The sequence below is a fragment of the Oncorhynchus masou genome, chromosome 9 (assembly GCF_036934945.1).
Source record: "Oncorhynchus masou masou isolate Uvic2021 chromosome 9, UVic_Omas_1.1, whole genome shotgun sequence".
Lineage (NCBI taxonomy): Eukaryota > Metazoa > Chordata > Actinopteri > Salmoniformes > Salmonidae > Oncorhynchus > Oncorhynchus masou.
In genome coordinates, this window is record NC_088220.1 from 19,081,837 (window position 1) to 19,107,275 (window position 25,439).

The following is a 25,439-nucleotide window of genomic DNA, read 5'->3' on the forward strand; positions in this document are numbered from 1 at the left end:
TGACTCCAAAATGACACAATACATTACTTACCATTCATTTCTATTGGGCACAAAATAATATGAAACATAAACAAACAGGAAACACTCCCAACAAATGTCTTGAGTCACAAGCTTAATTTAATAATTGTCTGCTAAGAATATGGGACCAAATACTTAACTTTTTACTACTTTAATAAACAAGTGAATTCATCCCAACAGTTTTGGTCCCCTTAAATGGTGGGACTACGTACAAAAAGTGCTATAATTTCTGAAGGGTTCACCTGATATGGATGAACATATCCTCAAACACTACAAAACACCCCCAAAAATGTCACTGCCCCAATACTTTGAGCTCACTGTATATACTTTAATGTATGTTAATGTTAAAATGGCAGTTTTTCCACCAGACAACATGACCCTCCAACAACGTGCTGATCAACAAATCATTTCCAGAAAAGGTACTCATTACTGAAACATTTATTTTAAAACACATACCTTACTTGAGATTTAATATACAAATCTCAAAAGGACCTTTGATCAACACTTTAAAAGAGTGTAGCATAATTGTAGCATAATTCGTCAGATACAACCAATACAGTATCTCCAAATATCATGAACATACCTGTAGAACATCAAGACAGGCTCAAACTATTGTACTTGATGAGAGCATCCATCTGCCCCTCTCAAAGTTTAATTGGCAGGATTATTAATTTAAAAAAAAATTGTGTAGCAGGTCCACACGAAAATGAGATTGAAGAATGATTAATTTACACCATTTAGTTTGCAACTTGGAGCTCACTTGTTGTGAGCCACTCTGTCCAGAGCCTGTTGTAGCCTCTCGTTGACAGTCTTCAGCTGATCTTCAGTCCCCAGCACATCACGGGCCTCCAGGAGAAGAGCTGGTAGACTGGAGGGGCCATACTGTGGAATTAGAACAGTGCTTTAACTCACTTTAAGCTACTATAATAGGTTATTATCACTGCCTCTTATGTTCAAAGTTTATAGCTCCATTCCTGTGTATTTTATTCCTCTAGTGTTGCCATTCTTAAAAAAAAAAATTACAACTCTGCATCGTCGGGAAGTGCTTGTTAGCAAGCATTTCAAGGTAAAGACAACACCCGTCGTATTCGGCGCATGTGACAAATAACATTTGATTTGATTCATGCCCTCTGAAGAGGCCATTTTTATGCCATCCATAAAAGTCTTTGGCCATAACTAAGAAACATTGTTGTATGTGACTGGATGTCAGCATTAGGTTAAATCCTAAACTGTAACTAGATGAACAAGAACAGAAGGCTTGTTGTTGATGTTCTCCTCACCTCCTCTGCCTGGTTAGGGTGGGCTATTCTATGGTCCAGGTAGCTCTTGTGCAGGTGACCCAGATCCTTCAAGAAAGTGGTTCCCTTCCGTATGTCTGTTAGCCTCTGCTCAAGTCGAGACTGGTCCTTCTGCAGGACCCTCAATTGGGCCTCACTCCTGGCAGAGAACAAGGGGATGTTTCACATTCTGTTTTTTGATGTAGTGTTGTTGGGTTATTATTACATGCTATATAATATAGAAATAAAACACATCACATTAATTGTTGCGTTACTTCAGCAGTTAACCTTGCTTTTGCTCGATTTGCAAGAAAAAAAAACATACCTTATAAGTTCATTTTTGGCCTCGAGCAGCCTGGCTCTCTTACGGTTAATGGCAGCATTCATCTGAGAAAACAACAATAGGCTGATGACTGACTTCCTTAAATGAATATGATGGGACACAGTGAATATCCTTGTCGTCCTAGAATAACTAGAGAACATGAGACAAGAGTATAACCACAGACACTCATGCCCACAGGCTTCCCGAGATCTAGTGTTTGAAGTGTTCATATCTAAATAAAAGCTTTACCTTTGCGTTGTCCCTTTTCAGGAATTTTAGCTCCTTTGAAGCAGTTATCTAAGGAAATAATAAATTAAGAAAATGTGTTAATGTAAACGTTCAAATTTTCAACATACACAAGATAAGTTGTATCCTTGAAAGGTTGTTGTTTTCTCTATAGTTTTTCACTGCCATATGAACGTAATAATACATATAAATAATAATATATATATAAACACACAGTTGAAGTTGGAAGTTTACATATACCTTAACCCAATAAATGTAAACTCAGTTTCACAATTCCCGACATTTAATCCTAGTACAAATTCCCTGTCTTAGGTCAGTTAGGATCACCACTTTATATTTTAAGAATGTGAAATGTCAGAATAATAGCAGAGAATGATTTATTTCAGCTTTTATTTCTTTCATCACATTCCCAGTGGGTCAGAAGTTTACATACACTCAATTAGTATTTGGTAGCATTGCCTTTAAATTGTTTAACTTGGGAAGATTGTGGAAAGCTACCCGAAATGTTTGACCCACAATCAGTTGGGTAAATTTTGGCCCATTCCTCCTGACAGAGCTGGTGTAACTGAGTCAGGTGTGTAGGCCTCCTTGCTTGCACATGCTTTTTCAGTTCTGACCACAACGTTTCTGTAGGATTGAGGTCAGGGCTTTGTGATGGCCACTCCAATACCTTAACTTTGTTGTCCTTAAGCCATTTTGCCACAACTTTGGAAGTATGCTTGGGGTCATTGTCCATTTGGAAGATCCATTTGCGACCAAGCTTCAACTTTCTGACTGATGTCTTGAGATGTTGCTTCAATATATCCACATAATTTTCCTACCCATGATGCCATCTATTTTGTGAAGTGCACCAGTCCCTCCTGCAGCAAAGCACCCCCACAACTTGATGCTGCCACCCCCGTGCTTCACGGTTGGGATGGTGATCTTTGGCTTGCAAGCCTCCCCCTTTTTCCTCCAAACATAACGATGGTCACTATAGTCTAACAGTTCTATTTTTGTTTCATCAGACCAGAGGACACTTCTCCAAAAGGTACAATCTTTGTCCCCATGTGCAGTTGCAAAACGTAGTCTGGCTTTTTTTATGGCGGTTTTGGAGCAGTGGCTTCTTCTTTGCTGAGCGTCCTTTCAGGTTATGTCGATATTGAACTTGTTTTACTGTGGATATAGATACTTTTGTACCGGTTTCCTCCAGCATCTTGACAAGGTCCTTTGCTGTTGTTCTGGGATTGATTTGCACTTTTCGCACCAAAGTACGTTCATCTCTAGAGACAGAACACGTCTCCTTCCTGAGCGGGATGACGGATGCATGGTCCCATGGTGTTTATACTTGCATGCTACTGTTTGTACAGGTGAACATGGTACCTTCATGCATTTGGAAATTGCTCCCAAGGATGAATCAGACTTGTGGAGGTCTACACATTTTTTTTGAGGTCTTGGCTGATTTCTTTTGATTTTCCCATGATGTCAAGCAAAGAGGCACAGAGTTTGAAGGTAGGCCTTGAAATACATCCACAGGTACACCTCCAATTGACTCAAATGATGTCAAATAGCCAATCAGAAGCTTCTAAAGCCATGCCATCATTTTCTGGAATTTTCCAAGCTGTTTAAAGGTAAAGTCAACTTGTGTATGTAAACTTCTGACCCACTGGAATTATGATACAGTGAGTTATAAGTGAAATCTGTCCGTAAACAATTGTTGGAAAAATTACTTGTGTCATGCACAATGTCCTAACCAACTTGCCAAAACTCTAGTTAACAAGAAATGTGTGGAATGGTTGAAAAACAAGTTTTAATGACTCCAACCTAAGTGTATGTAAACTTCTGAGTTCAACTTTATATATTAGTACCAGTCAAAAGTTTGGACACACCTACTCATTCTTTTCTACTCATGCTCTTCCTTGACTCTGTGGTCCAACTATCTCAATTGGGTTGAGGTCAGGTGATTGTGGAGGCCAGGTCATCTGATGCAGCACTCCATCACTCTCCTTGATCAAATAGCCCTACACAGCATGGAGGTGTGTTGAGTCATTGTGCTGTTGAAAAACAAATAAGCGCAAACCAGATGGGGTGGCGTATCGCTGCAGAATGCTATGGTAGCCATGCTGGTTAAGTGTGCCTTGAATTCAAAATATATATATATTTTTTTACCTTTATTTTACTAGGCAAGTCAGTTAAGAACAAATTCTTATTTTCAATGACAGCCTAGGAACAGTGGGTTAACTGCCTGTTCAGGGGCAGAATGACAGATTTGTACCTTGTCAGCTCGGGGATTCGAACTTGCAACCTTTCGGTTACTAGCCCAACGCTCTAACCACTAGGCTACCCTAAATCACGGTGTCAACAGCAAAGCACCCCCACGCTTCACGGTGGGAACCACATGCGGAGATCATCCGTTCACCTACTCCGCGTCTCACAAAGACACGGCGGTTGGAACCAGAAATCTAAAATTTGGACTCATCAGACCAAAGGACAGATTGCCACTGGCCTAATGTCCATTGCTCGTGTTTCTTGGCCCAAACAAGTCTCTTCTTATTGGTGTCCTTTAGTAGTGGTTTCTTTCCAGCAATTTAACCACAAAGGCCTGATTCACACAATCTCCTCTGAACAGTTGATGTTGAGATGTGTCTGTTACTTGAATTCTGGAACATTTATTTGGGCTGCAATTTCTGAGACTAGTAACTCTAATGAACTTGTCCTCTGCAGCAGAGATAACTCTGGGTCTTCCATTCCTGTGGCAGTCCTCATGAGAGCCAGTTTCATCATAGAGCTTGATGGTTATTGTGACTGTACAAAGTTCTTGAAATTTTCCAGATTGACTGACTTTCATGTCAAAGTAATGATGGACTGTCGTTTCTCTTTACTTATTTGAGCTGTGCTTGACATAATATGGACTTGGTCTTTTAGCAAATAGGGCTATCTTCAGTATACCACCCCTACCTTGTCACTACACAACTGATTGGCTCAAAGCATTAAGAAGGAAAGAAATTCCACAAATTAACTTAACAAGGCACACATTAATTGAAACTCATTCCAGGTGACTACTTCATGAAGCTGGTTGAGAGAATGCCAAGAGTGTGCAAAGCTGTCAAGGCAAGGGGTTGCTACTTTGAAGAATCTCAAATATAAAATATATTTAGATTTGTTTAACACTTTTTTGGTTATTACATGATTACATGTTTTATTTCATAGTGTTGATGTCTTCACTACTAATCTACAATGTAGAAAATGGTAAAAAATAAAGAAAAGCCCTGGAATGAGTAGGTGTGTCCAAACTTTTGACTGGTACTGTGTGTGTATGTGCACATACATACACACACACACACATACACACACACACACACACACACATATATACATATATATATATATATACACACACACACACACACACACACACACACACACACACACACATACACACACACACACACACACACACACATACATACATACACACTTTTTTTATTTTGTTGTGGGCTGGGCATCCTGAAGATGCACAACACTATAATAATTAAATAAATACAATTTTTTTCCACCACTTGGTTTTGCAAAATATGACAACAGGTCACCCAAAATGAGTTACCTTCTCTGTGAGTTGATCTTCAAAAGAGCTTGAGAGAGCATCTATAGCCTGCAATACTGCATTAGATTCCACTGCATCCCTGAATAAAAACAGGGAGAACATTTTTTACTTGAGATAATGATTACTTTAAAAGATATGTCTATCTATGCTAAACTGATGGGAACTCACATATACTCTGACACAAATTCCAAAAATGAGTCCAACACCACATCAAGATCAGTGGGATTTTTTACATTCCTTCGTTTCTGCTGGTCTCTTTTGGAAGGACCAGCACTTCCTGAAAAAAAATACATGGATTAATTTCTGTGGTATATTTTACACAAATTAATTAAGTCATGCAGCGTGGCATTTCACTCAGGTGGTTTTGAGAGACTCATGTGTCTGTCTGGGAGGATGTGGTGCTGAATAGATATCTAGCTGTTACCTGAGGACTTCCCCCTCGTACCCAGCGAACTCCCCCTCGGACCCCGCGAACCCCTCTCAACTGAGGACTCCCTGTGCTTTCGCACATAGTCTGGTTTGGCCTTATTCTGAATTGGATTCTGTGGATGAGAGAACTGGTTGAGTTTCCCCTTTTCCTTTGTAATCTGAAGGGTTGATGTGGTCAGGAAAAAGGCAACATATCCAAACAAATAGTTGCAAATGTATCACAGATGACAAGGAAGGAGTACATGTTAGTTTTTTAAAGGAAAAGGTGACAAACATCTCACATTTAGTCAATCACTGGGTCACTGGGAAAAGCAATAGCTGTTCTTACCCAACTAATGTCCTCATCCGTCAGATTCTCTGAAGACAGGGATGTTCTACTTTTCTTATGAATAGGTTGAGGACTGGAGCCCAGAGCAGACTCCTCAATTTCCTCCTCCTCCTCGCCCGATGACCTCTGTTAGTAAGCAGTGATTAGAGGACATTAAGCTCATCACAGGCAACATAATGTAACACTGCTCTTAGCAACAGTGTCTCATGTTACTGCGATAGGGGATAATGTCATACCGAGTCATCCACTTCTGTGTCCTGTTTCTTTCTGACTGCGTTTTTTTGTGGTGCAGCAGGCCCGCTCTGAGCTTCTGTTAAATCCTCTTCACCTGCCCCTTCTGCAATCTCTTTTTGGGGCCTGGCCATTATAAATGGAGGAAAGGGAACAGAATAAGTTTACAATTAGAACTTGTGCTCCATCGTTAGTGGATATTTTCTTATTTCCCCTCTCAATCACTTCATAAAGAAATGAGAGCAAAGTTAAGTAAAGTAAGTTCTCACATTGTGACAAGCAGGTTTTACCTGGCTTTTGGTTTGACATTTTTCTGTTGAGATCCCTTTGGCTGGACCACCTTGCTAGCTCTCCGTTTGGTCTGACCTCTCCCAGACAGTGTGGGTCTTTTTGGGGTTGCACTATTAACCTTTTTGGATGGGCCCCATCTTCTCTTAGCTGCCCCCTCCTTCACCACTTCCTCTTTGTTTTGCGCCAAGTTTGGGCTGAAATCTTCCTCAAGGGCAGTGCTGTGCAGTGGGTTACCTGGGTGGTCAAATATAGTCATTTGTTGTAGAACATCTTGGCATTAATGATTTTTCGTACCCCCAAAAAACTATTTAGGTTTGTTTTCAACTCACCATAAGTATCGCACTCATCAAGGAAACTGGCTTTCTCAATGGTAGAAACATTTGGGGAAATATGACTGTCCGTTGCTTTAGATTTCTGTGCATCTTTTGATGGACCCTTCTGAGGTGAAAACATAGAAGACAGCTAGCTAACGTTACAGTACCCAATGTTGCCCCTTTTCAATCCCTTGTAGCGAGCTAACGTTAGTTACCTAGGTATGTCTATGACATTTAACATACAATTAGTGAGACATTTGCAAATGGGTACTGTAACAAACCTCAACAAGCTCGTATTGCACAAGTTTGAGCATCTTCGCCATTTGGCTCTTCTTACTGTGTGGAGGAGAGCAGGCCTGTGAAACATGTGAACTTGATATCGTTAACGTTATTGCTTTTTCTTGTAGCTTGATTACTATTTGTTACCTCATGATGATTGATCGTTCAAAGATGAAAATGTAAGCTATTTAGCTAGTTGTATACATACAATTTGCAAAAGAACACTCAAAACATAGTAAATGGCTATGCAAAAGTAGCAAACGACGAGTTTGTACGCCAGCTGCTTGTGATGTTTTTTTTTTTTTGCGGATCAGCTGAATTTCTTTCCCGCAAAAAAAATATTCGAAAATTCTCGCGAGACTCGTCAGACAATTACACTCATATGACCTTGACGAGATGGTGCCCTCTACTGGATCGGATGACTGGATCCATCAGACAAAACACTCATGTACGGATGGCTGGAACTACTCTCTGCCATTTTAAATAAATACACAAATCTGTTAATTGGGAATAGTTTTCCCCCTGAAAATCTATATTTATTTTTTACAAAACAAACAAATCCAAGACAACATAGTAGTCGAAATAATACATCAACACCAAGTTTAAACTATGCAATATTTCATATTAGCTACACTGTTTTTTTACCACTCAATTTTCACAAGTATGTGGTACATTTTGAAAACTCTAAGAACACTTTCAACTGACTGACTAGAATAAACATAACCAAAATCACAAGTTCACTGCACCAAATCACTCAATTCAGATACATATTCAATCTATCCATCAGCTTTCAAAATGCAATATTCACTTTACTTTTGATATTATTTTTTTGTCATTCGTTAACAAACAATCACAAACTACTGAACCAAAAATGTGTAGTTAACATATATAGTTTGATAACTGGTTAAAACTAGAAATGTGTATCTTGTATTTTTTGCCATTTGATTAAATGGTAGTTAAAATGATTAAATTGTGAGTATAACATTATCTGATGTATTGGGGACTAAACTAAATGTGCTCATACTATTTAAATGGAAAACTTTCATTTAGCATAAATGAGTCAGTGGTGAAAGATATGTGAAACCCCAATGAATGCAAAATCAAAGGTTCTAAACATAAGATAGGGGGCATTACAAGTGTTATCAGTTTGAGTTTTGAAAATAGACCACTTACATTAAGAAATGTGCCAAATTGATTGAAAACTGTAAATCACATACCATCTGATTACACATGTGAAACAAGTTGTGCACATGAATCAAATAACACCACAACCTAATAAAAACTGCTAACAATTCAATAAAATAATTAATTTGAATGACTTTTTCCCCACACAAATAATTTACACATATTGTATACCTTACAAAGATTGTCTGTAGAAAGTCTAAATTCAAATGCATCTAAAGTAATGGTGTTGAATGAAATGAATAAGATGCTATAGTCCTTCCCAAGATTACATGGAACATTTTCACAATCATGGTTCTCGATCTCAAGCTTTCACGTCATTGAACCACTGAAGAACTATGCAAACAAAAACACATCCCCTATATATATATATATATAAGAAAGAAAAAAAATCACATTGAGGCTTTAGTGTTTAGGTGTTTGTGTTGGAGGGTGTTCTGGAAAGTGAGAACATGTAGCCCTGAGAGTTGCAGTACAAAAGGAGGACATGCCTGAGGAACTCAGCATAAACCACTACTTCATTTGATGCTGATGTTTCATTCTGCAATAGTTGCAGGAGTCCATAAAAAAAACACTCCTTAGGATGACACACATTCATGTATTGATACATCTTAACCTGAAAAAAACATTCTTGAAAATATTTATTATGCAATACAAATCATTACCCTATAGCAGGGGTCTCTAATTACATTCATCCACATGTCAATTTGTTTCTTGAGCGGATGGTTGGGGTGCCAGAACATAATTACAAATAATTTGTAAAATGCAAATTGACTGGAAGAATCCGAAACAGACAAAAACAATAATTTCAACCCTTGATTACATTGGAATATGATCACATATTTATTCATGGTAATACTTTGAAACAGCTTTTCTAAATTAAAATCACTTTGGAGATGATTCTGCCCCCCACCCCACTCCCAAAAATAAAATTGTGGAAATGTGTATTTGTTTGCTCAGAAAACTTGTCGGGACACCTATTGGGGTTACCCAGCCCTTTAGAGTGGTAGATTTTCTACAGGCATGTATCCTAAGATATATTTCCCCTTTACACGGTTTCACCATCCCTTAAAGCCTATGATAACATCCAAAAGTCTTCGTTGGAATACATTGTATGTTTTGCAGAATATATATATATATATATATATATATATATATGACCCCAAAAATGACCAAAGACTCCAGCCACCCAAGTCATAGACCTATCTCTGCTACCGCACGGCAAGCGGTACTGGAGCGCCAAGTCTGGGACCTAAAGACTCCTTAACAGCTCCTACCCCCAAGCCATAAGACTGCTAAACAGTTCAATCAAATGACTACCCGGACGATATGCATTGACCCCCTTATTTATTACTATTTTTTGCACTGACTCTCTTGCACAGGCTCCATGTACACTCACTAGACTCTAACCACACACACACACACAGACGCCACATGCACACAAGCGCTGCTGCTATTCTGTTTATTATCTATGCATAGGCACTTTACCCCTACCTAAACTTACCTATTACCTTAATTACCGCGACTAACCCTGTACCCATGCACATTGACTCTTGACCTTGTATATAGCCTTGTTATTGTTCTTTTTATTGTGTTACTATTTTTCCTTTAGTTTATTTAGCAAAGTTTTCATACTTAAAAAAAAAAACTTGGCATCATTGGTTAAGGGCTCTTAAGTAAGCATTTCACAGTAAGATCTACCTACACCTGTTGTATTTGACGCATGTAAAACGTGGTTTGATTAGTAATATACATGATGGCACTGGACGGTGGTGGTTTACTGGTACCTCATTCACCTATTGAACATCCCCAATTGACAACTAAGATGACCGACGTGCTCACAATACTCAACTAGTCGCAAGATAGATAGACAAGCTTTGGAAAAGGAAGCCCTGAAAAATGAGAGCCGGGTGTGTCGTTTGTTCTGTACACGAAAAGACTAATGAGGTATGGTATCATTTACTGACAGTTGCTATATACCAGTATATGGTATTATTTACAGTACTGATGCTATGTGGTATCATTTACTGACAGTTGAGAGTGACATCAAGAACAGTTTATTCTTCCCTAATGATCCTATTGTGTTTTGTTCCTATTCAGACAGGGAGCTACTGGTCATACAGGGTAAAGTGTATCCATAGACCAGGCCTCACAGACATGTCCTCAATCAGTTTCATAGAAGACCTCTTCTACCAGCTCTGGTTACACCCTACCTTCCGTCCTCCCACTGTTCACATCTTGATCTTGGAGTACAGTTTGTCGATCTGCTCCCTGAAGTAGTTCCTGAGTTCTGCTCTCTTGGCTTTCAGGGTGGGAGTGAGAAGTCCATTTTGGATAGAGAACATCTCTGTGAACAGGGTGATGTCCTTCACCTGATCAAAACAAGAGACATGAAACAGATAACAGTTATGTTCTCTAGTTAAGACCTGATATGTAATCAAACAGACTGTTAATATTCTCTCAAATATTTTGTCTAAGATTAACCCTTTACCTGCTCAAAAGATTTCAGACCACTGTCTTTTCCTAGTTTCAAGATGTCTTCCAAGATGGCCTTCTTTACATCCTACAGAGACAAAAACACTTCATTTCAATGGTGTGAATTCTCCAACATATTCAAGTCAATGTTCTATATCAGGGATGGGCAACTAGCGGCCTGCAACCCTCCCTTTTGTAGGTCCGCAGCTCAATCCCCCACCGAATTAGAAATAAATTAATCTGCAGTTTCTCTTATGTCAGTCACTCAATTAGCCCATGTCAGTTAACATTTTTTGATTGTTAAGCTAGTCTGCCAGCTATCATGGTCCAACTACAGACCAGGGGATCCACATTGACATCCCTCTTCTATATGGAAAGAGACTGTTGAAAATATATCAAGTCTAAATTGTGAATCGGTGCAGATGGTCAGTGGTCCTACCATGTTGTTGCATAGGTCTCCGTAGGATCCCTCCAGTCCTCTCTTCTTGGCCCAGCCAGGAAGGAAGTCAGGATCTGGCACAATGATGGCTACTAGGCATGCCTGGAGGAGAACACAACATTATAGCTGAGGGCTGTGCATTCTCACTCTGTCCACCTCATGTCCCAATGTTACCATGAGCACAGCCAAACACGGAAGTGAAGGATTCGACTCCCACTTTACTTCCCTACTGCAGTGTGCCAGTGGCAAACTTGTCAGAGTAAATTACTTGAAAGAGTCAATTTATAGAGTATAAAAGTAAACAAGTGTATAAGTGTAATTTAATATATTTTTTAAATTCAAGTTCGCTAACGTTAGCTAGCCTACTAGTAGGCTAGGTCTGTTGTGATAAAGTAAGTTGTGTCAGAGTTAAGGCCCGGGCCATCCACCAAGCTAATAACGATAACTAACGATAAATTACAGGCTACATAACTATAAAACATTGGTGAGCACTAGAGGAATGTTTATCCTTTTACATTCCTACACCTGTCAATCAACTGATCAACGCATCCTACTGCACACTTCCTATTAATAAGGTGGTAACACAGATACTGGTTCAGACCATTCAGTGCTTTCATGGTGTGTTCATCGTCAGTGACAACTGCAAATAATACTTCAATGTACAGGGCATTCGGAAAGAATTCAGACATGGACTTTTCCACATTTTGTTACATTACAACCTTATTCTAAAATGTATTAAATCATTGTTTCCCTCTTCAATCTACACACAATACCCCGTAATGACAAATCAAAAACGTGGTTTAGACATTTTTAATTTACACAAGTATTCATACCCTTTGCTATGAGATTGAGCTCAGGTGCATCATGTTTCCATTGATCATCCTTGAGATGTTTCTACAACTTGGGAGTCCACCGGTGGTAAATTCAATTGATTGGACATGATTTAGAAAGGCACACACCTGTCTATATAAGGTCCCACTGTTGACAGTGCAGGTCAGAGCAAAAACCAAGCCATGAGGTTGAAGGAATTGTCTGCAGAGCTCCGAGACAGGATTGAGTCGAGGCACAGATCTGGGGAAGGGTATCAAAAAAATGTCTGCAGCATTGAAGGTTCCCAAGAACACAGTGGCCTCCCTCATTCTTAAATGGAAGACTTTTGGAACCACCAAGACTCTTCCTAGAGCTGGCCACCTGGCCAAACAGGTGACCAAGAACCCGATGGTCACTCTGAAAGAGCTCCAGAGTTCCTCTGTGGAGATGGGAGAACCTTCCAGAAGGACAACTGTCTCTGCACAACTCAACCAATCAGGCCTTTATGGTAGAGCGGCCTGACGGAAGCGACTCCTCAGGAAAAGGCACAACAGCCCGCTTGGAATCTACCAAAAGTTACCTAAAGGACTCAGATCATGAGAAACAAGATTCTCTGGTCTCATGAAACCAAGATTGAACTCTTTGGCCTGAATGCCAAGTGTCATGTCTGGAGGAAACCTGGCACCATTCCTACGGTGAAGCATGGTGGTGGCAGCATAATACAGGTGGGATGAAAATAGCTGTGCAGTGACGCTCTCTGCCCAACCTGACAGAGCTTGAGAGGATCTGCAGAGAAGAATGGGAGAAACTCCTCAAATACATGTGTGCCAAGCTTGGAGCATCATACCCAAAAAGACTTGAGGCTGTAATCACGACCAAAGTTGCTTCAACAAAGACCTAAGTAAATGGTCTGAATACTTAGGAAAATGTTATATTTCCGGGAGGGGTTTAAATACATTTGCAAACATTTCTAAAACCTGTTTTCGCATTGTCATTATGTATTGTCCATAGCTGACATCACTGCTGTTTACAGCCTAACTTGAATAACCGCTCACACCTCCTGTTGTTTCATGTCAAAATAACAGCAGAGGCAAACAGCTTAGACCTGGTCATGTAACCATTTGGATCAGTTTTGGTCTATTCAGGACAGTGTAGGTCAGAAAGGTACATTAGGACACTCAAGGTGTTGTCAGTATGCAGCCCAGTGTTAAGACAGACCTACTATAGGATAATATGGCCTACTACAGGATAACCTGCATCTCTCCTCCAACAGGCTGAAGAAAATAAGTGTCCAACAAGCTTTTGTAGTGTGGCTTTTCCTGGGACAAGATGTAAGAGGATTTGCCGTGGCAGCGGAGAAGCCAGGTGCGTAATTGCGCTACAGAACAATGAAGACAGACAGGCTAGAGATGTAGCCTCTCACCTAAATTAGAAGCATATGCATATTAGCCCATAATTCATAAGCTCAATGTTAAGCTTAATACTGCAGTGAATAGCCAGTTGATTTACACAGCAAAATAAAAAAAATACTTTATCGGATAAGGAAATCATAGGTTAGGTAGCCTACACTATGTCTGGCGCCGAGGCTGTGGCGTGCCGGGTCATCAGCTTGAAAAGCTACCTTATTGTTTCAGCTTTTTAGGGACAAGAAATGTATCCTACCTAGACTACAACAACACAATGTAATGAAGAACGTTATTGTTTTCAAGTGAGTGTAAAACTGTAGTCTAGGCTGTACACTGCAGTGAATAACCATTACAAAATAACCACTTATTTGAATAACCACTACAAAAGCCTGGCGTTTTAAATGCATATTCATTTAGAAATAACTGCATCTAGCCTGCCTGATTGGGCAAGTATTTTTTTCTCATCATTTAGCCTACAAGGTCCAGGCACATTAGCAGGACAGTAATATGGCGTATTTTTCTAGCGGGGTGCATACTAATTATGATAATGCTCAAGCGCGGAGAAAGTTGTATCCATAGGTTCTGCGTTTGGCTTCAGTGTTTTAAAAGCGTTAAAAAATGAGGTGGATACCAGGGTCGTATTCATTAGGACTAAACGTAGCAAAACGTTTAGCATCTAAAAATAAAAAAAGGTTTAAAAAAAAGGGTGTTTCTTATTGGACAGTGCAGGTAGTACCTCCCAGTTTCAGTCCATTAACTTTCTATTAACTTTCTAATGAATATGACCAAGTAGTATATCCATTTTCCTTATGGACACAGTATCAATCCCTCCTTACCTGTAGGCTGTCCCCATGCACAAAGACCTGGGCCACTGCATCACTCCTGGTGTAGATATTCTCTATCTTCTCTGGTGCAATGTACTCTCCCTGGGCCAGCTTGAAGATGTGCTTCTTCCTGTCCACAATTCTCAAAGTGCCATTCTGTACACAAAGATGAGAGATCGTAATAAGAGTGTTATGAAACACTTGGCGGATATAGAGGCTGTATACACACAGTTTATTTGGTACACAAAAATGGATCGCTCCTACTGTGAGTCATGTTGTCGTGGCTTGGTATATTTAAAAGCAGGCATACCGGCATCCAATTACTGTTTGACTGAATGTTAGCATGGGCAAAACAGAAACCCAAGCGGCTTTGAATGTGGTATGATAGTCGGTGCCAGGCGTGCCGGATCCAGTATCTCAGAAACGGCCACCTTCATGGGCTGTTCACCCAGGACAGTGTCTAGGGTTTACTGAGAATGGTGCGACAAACACAAACATCCTGTCAGCGGCAGTCCTGTGGGCGTAAACAGCTTGTTGATGAGAGGTTGAAGGAGAATAGCAAGTATTGTACAAGCTAACAGGCGGACAAATACCGGCGCATTGCAACAGTGGTGTGCAGAACGGCACCTCAGAACGCACAACTTGTCGGTCTTTGTCACAGACGGACTATTGCAGCAGACGACCACAGCAGGTTCCACTCCTATCAGCTAAAAACAAGAAGAAGCCCCTCCAGTGGGCACGGCCTCACCAACACTGGACAACTGAGGAGTGGATGAACGTTGCCTGGTCTCAAATCCCGGTTCCTGTTGAGTCATGCTGATGGCAGAGTCAGAATTTGGCATAAGCAGCATGAGTCCATGGCCCATCCTGCCTGGTGTGAATGGTACAGGCTGGTGACGGGTGTACTGCTTTCCAATCTGCAGAAACTGTGTGATGCCACTGCGTCAGCATGGACCAACATCCCTGTGGAACATTTCCCGACTTGTAGAATCCAAGCCCCCCAAAGAATTCAGGATGTTCTGGATGCACAGGGGGGTCCGACCGGTACTAGATAGGTACCTAATAAACTGGCCTGTATGTGAGTGAGTTACATACTCACCGGTAACCACTTGCCAATGTCCCCTGTGTGGACCCAGCCGTTAGCGTCAATGGTCTCCTCCGTCTTCTCTGGGTCCTTCAAGTAGCCCAGAAACACATTAGCTCCTTTCACACACACCTGGAAAAATACACACACACATCCTATAGACTTAGTGCATGGAGTGTAAAGGGGATATGACCCATTTCAATGTTGATGAGGTAAACACTGCAAATACACAATATTTACATTCTGAATGCATCCTAAATGGCACTCTATTCCCTTTATAGTGCACTGCTTATTTTTTATTTATTTTACCTTTATTTAACTAGGCAAGTCAGTTAAGAACAAATTCTTATTTTCAATGACGGCCTAGGAACAGTGGGTTAACTGCCTGTTCAGGGGCAGAATGACAGATTTGTACCTTGTCAGCTCTGTGATTTGAACTTGCAACCTTTCAGTTACTAGTCCAACGCTCTAACCACTAGGCTACCCTGCTGCCCCAGAGGCCCTTGTCAAAAGTAGTTCACTATAAAGGGAGTAGAGTGCCATTTGTGACAGACTTCAGTAGAGTAACAGCTTCATGTTAAACAGTGCCACTCGGTACCAAGGGCAATGCCAGGCTCCCACCCACCTCTCCCTCTCCATTGGCAGCAAGGTAGTTCATCTCAGCCACATCCACCAGCTTCACCGAGTTACATGGCAGGGGCGCTCCAACATGACCTGGGGTGGGAAGCACAGAAACAGCCCAGACAGAGTTAGCCTCCATAACACAACTAGGTTATGTCCCAAATGGCACCCTATATAGTGCACTACTTTTGACCAGAGCCTTATGGAATAGGGTGCCATACCTCACAGGACCCCCAGGGGGAGTTGGTGACTGGCTATAGTATATAACCTCTCTCCATAAACGGGATGACTAATGTGTGTGACGGTTAATGTCACGGTGGGGAAGTGTGTTTGTTACCTGCTGTCCAATCCCCTGGTACTGTCATTGTGCAGCCCGCTGTGCATTCAGTCTGTCCATACCCCTCATACAACTGTTAAAGGAAAATATACTTTTTTGGTACCGTTTCCATTATTTTTATGTAGGATGCAGGACTGGGTCTGTCCTAGACATTGCATGGGAGTCTTGTATTGATAACATACCGCTGGATTTCATTCATATCAATAACAAACTGACAGGCAAATTTCTAACTGAGAAACTTCAATTGTCTTGAATGGTATGTTAACCATTTACCCATCATGTGACTTTCAGAGCCTGGACCTTGCACTAACTAGTCCGACATAAACGTATAGCCCCTACAATCCACTTTACTGGCCTGGAACACTCATGAGATCCTACAGCTGGGCATCAGTATACCACCACACTACAACCTCTGCTGGCGCTATCCAATCCTAGAATGCACCAGTGGAGACCCTAAGACAGACTCACTTGGCAGCCCAGCGCGGCTCGCAGGAACGTCAGCACCGTGGCAGACACGGGGGCAGCACCTGTTATCATCAGACGCACCCGTCCTCCCAGACTGGCCTACAGGGGGCACCAACGAGAGACTAGAATCAGGAGGTCATTAAGATGGCTGGACAAGTTTTCGACATGTTTTACTATGTGCCATTCAGTGATCTGACAAGCATAGCAGTTCTCTCAGTCAGGGAGGAGATACAGTACCTGCACTTTCCTAAAGATGAGTTTGTCCCAGATGCTGTCCCTCCTAATGATGCCACTCAGCAGCTCAGCCTCTTTCCTTTTAAAGGCAAAGTCCAGCACCCACCTCTTCAGAGAGGTGTTAGCCTGCCCATAGATCTGAAGACAGGGCATTATGAGGTCAAAATAAAGCAACAACTGTAGTCAACACGAGAGCTGTAGCAGGCAGCAGGGCATTACAGGAAACGTAGTTTGGAGAGTCAGTGTTTCTCACCTTGTCGAACATCCTGTTGAGGAGGCGTGGCACCACAGGAAACACTGTAGGCCTTAAGGTGGTGAGGTCATCCATCAGCAGTCGGATGTCTCCCTGGAAGAAACCAATCCTCCCCCCATGCACCAGAATGACTCCCTGGGGTGAGAGGTCAGAGGTTAGAACAGCACAGAGGTGGAAAGGACAAATGATGTGTAAAACTCAAACAGGTCTGTAGATATGGGACCATATCTGGAAAAAAAGCATCACGCATTTACTTTGTAGTAGAAGAATTTGAAGGTCAGAGGACTTACAGTAGCACAAAGATAGAAAAGCATGGATACATACCTCTACAACTCTCTCGAACATATGAGCAAGGGGCAGGTAGGATATATGAACATCGTGGTGGTCTAATATGAGGTGATCCTAAAGGATACACACGCACAACAAAAACACATAGAACAAGGGGAGATAATGATTATGAGACCCCCTACAACCACCACCCGCTCAAAAATGTGTGCCAAAGGCAGGTATGACAGCAGTACATCCTCGTGGTTAGGCAGGCAACAGGCCTGGAGCCCACAGAACCAGAGGAGAGTAGATGAGAGGACAGAAGCAGGCGGGCCAGAGTAGCACAGAAAGACAGAGACACACCGGGTTAGCATGTTAGCGCTGAAACAGATACACCGGGTTAGCATGTTAGCGCTGAAACAGATACACCGGGTTAGCATGTTAGCGCTGAAACAGATACACCGGGTTAGCATGTTAGTGCTGAAACAGATACACCGGGTTAGCATGTTAGCGCTGAAACAGATACACCGGGTTAGCATGTTAGCGCTGAAACAGATACACCGGGTTAGCGCTGAAACAGATACACCGGGTTAGCATGTTAGCGCTGAAACAGATACACCGGGTTAGCATGTTAGTGCTGAAACAGATACACCGGGTTAGCATGTTAGTGCTGAAACAGATACACCGGGTTAGCATGTTAGCGCTAAAACAGATAGACCGGGTTAGTATGTTAGCGCTGAAACAGATACACCGGGTTAGCATGTTAGTGCTGAAACAGATACACCGGGTTAGCATGTTAGTGCTGAAACAGATACACCGGGTTAGCATGTTAGTGCTGAAACAGATACACCGGGTTAGCATGTTAGTGCTGAAACAGATACACCGGGTTAGCATGTTAGCGCTAAAACAGATAGACCGGGTTAGTATGTTAGCGCTGAAACAGATAGACCGGGTTAGCATGTTAGCGCTAAAACAGATAGACCGGGTTAGTATGTTAGCGCTGAAACAGATAGACCGGGTTAGCGCGGAAACAGATACACTGGCATTAACAGAGAGGAAAGAAAGAGGTTCAGAAATAAGTTACAGCACAAATAGCTTCGCAGTAAATCTTGGCACTTGCAAAAAGGAGGTAGAGTAAGACAGACAAGCCAAGGTTTCCACAGCACAATGTCAGACAGCAACAGACAGTCCTCATGAGCATGTGGGTATCATATTAGATGGCAAGACAGTGTTTATACATGACTAGGTTGGGCGTAAACATGATATTTGACACCATCTTTCCTCACAATCATTAGCTCGTATGGTTCACAACGACAGGAAACATTTGAATACCAAGGGGCTGAAGTGACTATATCCTGAACTATGAGTTAAACTGCGGAGAAGACGATGCACAAACCTACTTGCTCACATATGTGTTAGTCGTAAAAGAACACTGTTCTATTGTTTTACCTCAATGACTTTGATGAAGGCAGAGCAGTTGGAAGCAATATTCCCATGTGTCAGCATGGCTCCCTTTGGGTTCCCTGAGGAAGACAACACAAAAATGAGAGACTAGCCTCATACATGTGGACTCTTCAGATAGAGCCACACAAGAGGGCCATAGAGGCCATCTTAGGACTGTGCTCCATTTGGCATTGGATCATACAATGGCGTACCTGTGGTTCCACTGGTGAAGCAGACAACAGCCATGTCTTCAGGACTGGGAGGCTGCAGAGGGAAAAGGGTCACAGGTCAAAGAACTGAATGAATGAAGGTGAAATCAACTTCAATCAATATGGGGCAGGAGGGAGGGACAGATAGGTATCTTTACTCACAACTGGTTGGTGGTGGTGGGCCTTGCCGATAGCCTAGAAGAAGACAACATGAATGAATGTAGCTTGAATATGTAGTAGCACAAGCTAGTCTCATGGGACAACACCAGATTGTAGGACTTCACTTGTGGTAAAGACAGACGCAAAACAACGCAATTCCAGACTGCGCCTACCTGAAGTCTGCGGTTTAGTACACAAAAACAAAAGCTCCAAGAATTTGAAGCAAATTTAGTTCCGAAAGTGGTAAAACAGACAGCCCAGGTATAAGTCAGAGTTTCTCCCCTCACCTCCACTTGGCTCAGGCTGAGAATGTCCATGCCACAGTCCTTCCCCTTGGCCACCAGCTCATCATCAAAGGGCTCCATGAGGATGATGGTTCTGACATGGTGCTCCCTGCCAGAGACGCACTCCAGGACCAGCCTGGCCTTCTCAGGGAAGTCACACAGTATGCTGGAAATGTTGGCTGTGCGCACGTGTACACACACAGAGAGGAGAGAGAGAGACAGAGAGGAGAGAGAGAGACAGAGAGAGAGAGAGAGACAGAGAGGAGAGAGACAGAGAGGAGAGAGAGAGAGACAGAGAGGAGAGAGAGAGACAGAGAGAGAGAGACAGAGAGGAGAGAGAGAGACAGAGAGGAGAGAGACAGAGAGGAGAGAGAGAGAGAGACAGAGAGGAGAGAGAGAGAGGTAAATCGGGTCAACCACCAAACCCACAAGAAATTCTCTCTCAACGAGATAAGCTGGGCATATAAAAGCTGATGGAAATATTACAATTGAAATGTATTCTTATTTGAGAGCTTCTCTTGGTTGTTGCTCACCCTTGTCGATGACATAGGCGATGGCCTCAGTGCCCAGAGTGTCATACAGGGGCACAGCCACCAGGGAGAAGGTATAGCAGGCCAGCTCAGCGATGGTCCACTGCAGACACACAGCGCATATGACTCAAACCAGTCTTATATTGCTTCTATAGAGTAATGCCTGTGTAGTATTTACCCCACATGTAGCTGATTCAAAATGAACCAGTTGAACGTGGTTAACATTGTATGTGACTGTCCTATTTCATGACGTACTGCTCTTCAAGTGGTCTTGCTCACCTCTGGTCGGTTCTGAGCGAAGATGCCAATGAACTGGTCTTTGGTTTTAGTGTGTCCCCTGTGGAGCAGCGCTGAGCCCAGGTTCTCTGCCTTCTCTGCTACCTGGGGGTGCAGGGGGGACAGCTCGTTATTTAACTCGGCAAGTCAGTTTAGAACAAATTCTTATTTACAATGACGGCCTACCACAGCTAAACCCTAACCCCTAAGACACTGGGCCAAATGTGCACCGTTTTATGGAGGGCACACAGCTCTTTAGGGAAGGGGTGGAGAGAGATACAGACAGAGACAGAGAGAAGCCCAGTGTCATATTCTTTAGGGAAGGGGTGGAACACAGCTCTTCAGGGAAGGGGTGAAGGGCACACAGCTCTTTAGGGATGGGGTGGAACACAGCTCTTTAGGGAAGGGGTGGAGGGCACACAGCTCTTTAGGGATGGGGTGGAGGGCACACAGCTCTTTGGGGATGGGGTGGAGGGCACACAGCTCTTTGGGGATGGGGTGGAGGGCACACAGCTCTTTGGGGATGGGGTGGAGGGCACACAGATGGGGTGGAGGGCACACAGATGGGGTGAAGGGCACACAGCTCTTCAGGGAAGGGGTGGAGAGAGATACAGACAGAGACAGAGAGAAGCCCAGTGTCATATTCTTTAGGGAAGGGGTGGAACACAGCTCTTCAGGGAAGGGGTGAAGGGCACACAGCTCTTTAGGGATGGGGTGGAACACAGCTCTTTAGGGAAGGGGTGGAGGGCACACAGCTCTTTAGGGATGGGGTGAAGGGCACACAGCTCTTTAGGGATGGGGTGAAGGGCACACAGCTCTTTAGGGATGGGGTGAAGGGCACACAGCTCTTTAGGGATGGGGTGGAGGGCACACAGCTCTTCAGGGATGGGGTGAAGGGCACACAGCTCTTTAGGGATGGGGTGGGGGGCACACAGCTCTTTAGGGATGGGGTGGGGGGCACACAGCTCTTTAGGGATGGGGTGGAGGGCACACAGCTCTTTAGGGATGGGGTGGAGGGCACACAGCTCTAAAGGGAAGGGGTGAAGGGCACACAGCTCTATTTATTTAAACTTTATTTAACTAGGCAAGTCAGTTAAGAACAAATTCTTATTTTCAATGACAGCCTGGGAACAGTGGGTTAACTGCCTTGTTCAGGGGCAGAACAACATTTGTTTTGTTTTTATCTTGTCAGCTCGGGGATTCGATCTTGCAACCTTTCGGTTACTAGTTCAAAGCTCTAACAACTAGGCTACCTGCCGCCCCAGGGGAGGGTGGGGTGGAGGGCAAACAGCTCTTTAGGGAAGGGGTGAAGGGCACACCGCTCGTTAGGTAGTTAATGATACACACTCCAGGATGGATGACTCAGCAAAACACCTGGGACATATTCATTAGTACACACTGTAGCAAAACATTTTACGGTGGAAAATTATTTAGCAAGAACTGTTTCTTATTGGACAAGTTCAGGTAGTCCCTCTCTGTTTGGTGTCTAGTGAATATGACCCTGCGGTCTCAGAGGAGAGGGGGAACACTAGGAAGAGTGACAGAGGACTGTAAGTTCCTCACTGGGGGAGGGGAATCCCTTGTGGTTTGGATGGGAGTGGCTGGCTTTCTGTTTAAATAGAGCACTCAGACACACCACAGGTCCTTGTAGACTGTCTAATTATGATAGAATAGTGCACCAAACAATCTTTGACTGCCTAAAACTACATTTGGTATAAGATCTAACCAGAAATATATTAACCATACTATAAAAAGAGAAAGTGACAGATTAATGTTGTTGTCCTACCTCGGAGTATGACAGCCACTCATAGGACTGGCTTGGTTGTCTTGCTCCAAGACAGGGACCATTGTCTAGTGGAAAACACACAATGAACATTTCAAATCACCTCAACGTCATAGTACGTCAAGTCGACATAAGGTGCTTAGCGAGACACTCACTGGAGACCCGTGCGCCCCTGAGGAAGAACTCATACATGGTCTTGGCGTCGTTGTACATGTGGGTCATGTGTTTGTCGCTGTCCATCAGCGCTGACCGGCGGGCATACTCTCCTCCCTGACAAGAAACACAATAAACAGCCATCATACAGGCGACTAGCTCACTGTCTGACTACAATAAGAATGAACCAAAGACGTCGGCACAAACACCAGGATTTCAAACTGAGGAACTCCTCTGTGTGCTAATAGTATAATGACTAGCGGTGGAGAAGGTTGTTCATTGTGCTCATCCATCCTGTTCTTTTCCGAGTCATTCATGTTTGTGTGAAGCATTGTGTTTACTCACTCAAGTATAGCTACACACGCATCAAACTAAGCTGGCCAACGCCTTTTCTGGGCCAAGTGTGGTGGGTACGCTCCACCCATAACATAATGCCACTCTCAGGCTGGCATATTCAGCCCTTACTATGACTCATGAAGTGAGGTTTTACTTGAAGAGGCTAACTTGATGCAGGGCTGAAAGTAACGAGAAAAAACGCGTACCTCTTTACACATAAGGACACTTTCAGGCATTGCCACGTCATACAGAAAGCATGCCATGTCCTTTACAATAGCAGGTTGGTGCCTACTCTCCTTACCGGAACCTCGACGGACTGCATTTTCAGATCGCACGGTGGCTTCAGGGCCTTGGGCCGGGTGGTGTACCAGTAGGTTGTGAGAGCAGCAAATGCCCCCACACCCACCAACGTGTGTGTGGACAGGCTGCGCAGGTACTGCCGCACCTCATCCAGCTCGGGGAAGCGCAGCTGATTCAGGAGCTGCTGGGCTTGCATGGTTGGGCCTTTGCTAGCGTCTGTCTGTCTGTCTGTTGGGAAGAAGAGGCATTGTTAAATTAACATGCGTCTGTCTGTCTGTCTGTTGGGAAGAAGAGGCATTGTTAAATTAACATGCGTCTGTCTGTCTGTCTGTCTGTTGGGAAGAAGAAGCATTGTTAAATTAACATGCGTCTGTCTGTCTGTCTGTTGGGAAGAAGAAGCATTGTTAAATTAACATGCATCTGTCTGTCTGTGTCTGTTGGGAAGAAGAGGCATTGTTAAATTAACATGTGTCTGTCTGTCTGTTGGGAAGAAGAAGCATTGTTAAATTAACATGTCTGTCTGTCTGTTGGGAAGAAGAGGCATTGTTAAATTAACATGTGTCTGTCTGTCTGTTGGGAAGAAGAGGCATTGTTAAATTAACATGTGTCTGTCTGTCTGTTGGGAAGAAGAGGCATTGTTAAATTAACATGCGTCTGTCTGTCTGTCTGTCTGTTGGGAAGAAGAAGCATTGTTAAATTAACATAGTACGTGACTATGTCCTAAACCATCAAACGGCTTTCTATTCCGCAAACAAAGCCTCCTTCACTCACGCCGTCAAACTTACCCTCGTAAAACTGACTATCCTACCGATCCTCGACTTCAGCGATGTCATCTACAAAATGGCTTCCAATATTCTACTCAGCAAACTGGATGCAGTTTATCACAGTGCCATCCGTTTTGTTACTAAAGCACCTTATACCACCCACCACTGCGACCTGTATGCTCTAGTCGGCTGGCCCTCGCTACATATTCGTCGCCAGACCCACTGGCTCCAGGTCATCTACAAGTCCATGCTAGGTAAAGCTCTGCCTTATCTCTGTTCACTGGTCACGATGGCAACACCCACCCGTAGCACGCGCTCCGGCAGGTGTATCTCACTGATCATCCCTAAAGCCAACACCTCATTTGGCCGCCTTTCCTTCCAGTTCTCTGCTGCCTGTGACTGGAACGAATTGCAAAAAAAAAAAAAAAAAAAAAAAAAATCCCTGAAGTTGGAGACTTTTATCTCCCTCACCAACTTCAAACATCTGCTATCTGAGCAGCTAACCGATCGCTGCAGCTGTACATAGTTCATGGCTAAATAGCCCACCCAATTTACCTACCTCATCCCCATACTGTTTTTATTTATTTACTTTTCTGCTCTTTTGCACACCAGTATCTCTACCTGTACATGACCATCTGATCATTTATCACTCCAGTGTTAATCTGCAAAAATTGTAATTATTCGCCTACCTCCTCATGCCTTTTGCACACAATGTATATAGACTCTTTTTTTCTTTTTTCCTACTGTGTTATTGACTTGTTAATTGTTTACCCCATGTGTAACTCCGTGTTGTAGTCTGTTCACACTGCTATGCTTTATCTTGGCCAGGTCGCAGTTGCAAATGAGAACTTGTTCTCAACTAGCCTACCTGGTTTTATAAAGGTGAAATAAAAAAATAAAAAAATTCCTCCTGGTGGGAAATCAAATCATTAATAAATCGAATCATAATCCGTATCCTAAAAAGGTCCATTTCTATGTTAGTTAGCTACTAGCTTAACAAGTACTAAGCAGGGAACACTGGTTGTGAAATCAAATCAATGTTTGTCACGTGCGCCGAATACAACAGTGTAGACCTTACAGTGAAATGCTGAATACAACAGGTGTAGACCTTACAGTGAAATGCTGAATACAACAGGTGTAGACCTTACAGTGAAATGCTGAATACAACAGGTGTAGACTTTACAGTGAAATGCTGAATACAACAGGTGTTGATCTTACAGTGAAATGCTTACTTACAGACTCTAACCAATAGTGTAGACCTTACAGTGAAATGCTGAATACAACAGGTGTAGACCTTACAGTGAAATGCTTACTTACAGGCCCTAACCAACAGTGTAGACCTTACAGTGAAATGCTTACTTACAGACTCTAACCAATAGTGCAAAAAAGGTATTAGGTGAACAATAGGTAAGTCAAAATGTTTTTAAAAAAACAGTAAAAAAGACCGTGACAAATAACAGTAGCAAGGCTCAATACAGACACCGGTT

The 25,439-nt window shown here is 42.8% G+C and overlaps 2 protein-coding genes and 1 long non-coding RNA gene across 4 annotated transcripts in view; 1 reads left to right on the plus strand and 2 right to left on the minus strand.

Moving 5' to 3' along the window:
• The window catches only part of LOC135545643 (uncharacterized), a 33,917-nt gene that overhangs the window by 1,598 nt on the left and 6,880 nt on the right, over positions 1-25,439 (plus strand). Inside the window, exon 2 of the long non-coding RNA XR_010456484.1 lies at positions 13,498-13,589. This is a non-coding gene — a long non-coding RNA (uncharacterized LOC135545643). The remainder of the gene's footprint in view (positions 1-13,497; positions 13,590-25,439) is intronic.
• cenpu (centromere protein U) lies at positions 552-7,637 on the minus strand. 2 transcript variants are annotated; one of them, XM_064973401.1, is made up of 13 exons: positions 7,527-7,637; positions 7,321-7,395; positions 7,055-7,163; positions 6,725-6,959; positions 6,440-6,560; positions 6,204-6,329; positions 5,871-5,988; positions 5,615-5,723; positions 5,447-5,525; positions 1,867-1,914; positions 1,621-1,682; positions 1,299-1,455; positions 552-900 (listed from the first exon to the last, which is right to left on the minus strand). In XM_064973401.1, exons 2-13 carry the CDS (start codon positions 7,360-7,362, stop codon positions 775-777), a joined length of 1,332 nt encoding a protein of 443 aa, XP_064829473.1. In that variant the 5' UTR covers positions 7,363-7,395; positions 7,527-7,637; the 3' UTR covers positions 552-774. The 2 variants fall into 2 exon arrangements, with proteins under 2 accessions (XP_064829473.1, XP_064829472.1); XM_064973400.1 differs by having other exon boundaries at positions 7,321-7,375; positions 7,466-7,637.
• The window catches only part of LOC135545642 (long-chain-fatty-acid--CoA ligase 1-like), a 28,715-nt gene continuing 11,094 nt past the window's right edge, over positions 7,819-25,439 (minus strand). Inside the window, exons 2-21 of the mRNA XM_064973402.1 lie at positions 23,190-23,416; positions 22,555-22,669; positions 22,403-22,467; positions 20,620-20,721; positions 20,344-20,443; positions 19,814-19,989; positions 19,530-19,562; positions 19,371-19,422; positions 19,165-19,238; positions 17,773-17,850; positions 17,449-17,583; positions 17,199-17,333; positions 16,965-17,060; positions 16,497-16,569; positions 16,164-16,252; positions 15,554-15,670; positions 14,467-14,610; positions 11,415-11,516; positions 10,992-11,063; positions 7,819-10,872 (exon numbers count right to left, since the gene is read on the minus strand). Coding sequence (XP_064829474.1) covers positions 10,732-10,872; positions 10,992-11,063; positions 11,415-11,516; positions 14,467-14,610; positions 15,554-15,670; positions 16,164-16,252; positions 16,497-16,569; positions 16,965-17,060; positions 17,199-17,333; positions 17,449-17,583; positions 17,773-17,850; positions 19,165-19,238; positions 19,371-19,422; positions 19,530-19,562; positions 19,814-19,989; positions 20,344-20,443; positions 20,620-20,721; positions 22,403-22,467; positions 22,555-22,669; positions 23,190-23,416 — 2,126 coding nt within the window. The 3' untranslated portion in view covers positions 7,819-10,731. The remainder of the gene's footprint in view (positions 10,873-10,991; positions 11,064-11,414; positions 11,517-14,466; positions 14,611-15,553; positions 15,671-16,163; positions 16,253-16,496; positions 16,570-16,964; positions 17,061-17,198; positions 17,334-17,448; positions 17,584-17,772; positions 17,851-19,164; positions 19,239-19,370; positions 19,423-19,529; positions 19,563-19,813; positions 19,990-20,343; positions 20,444-20,619; positions 20,722-22,402; positions 22,468-22,554; positions 22,670-23,189; positions 23,417-25,439) is intronic.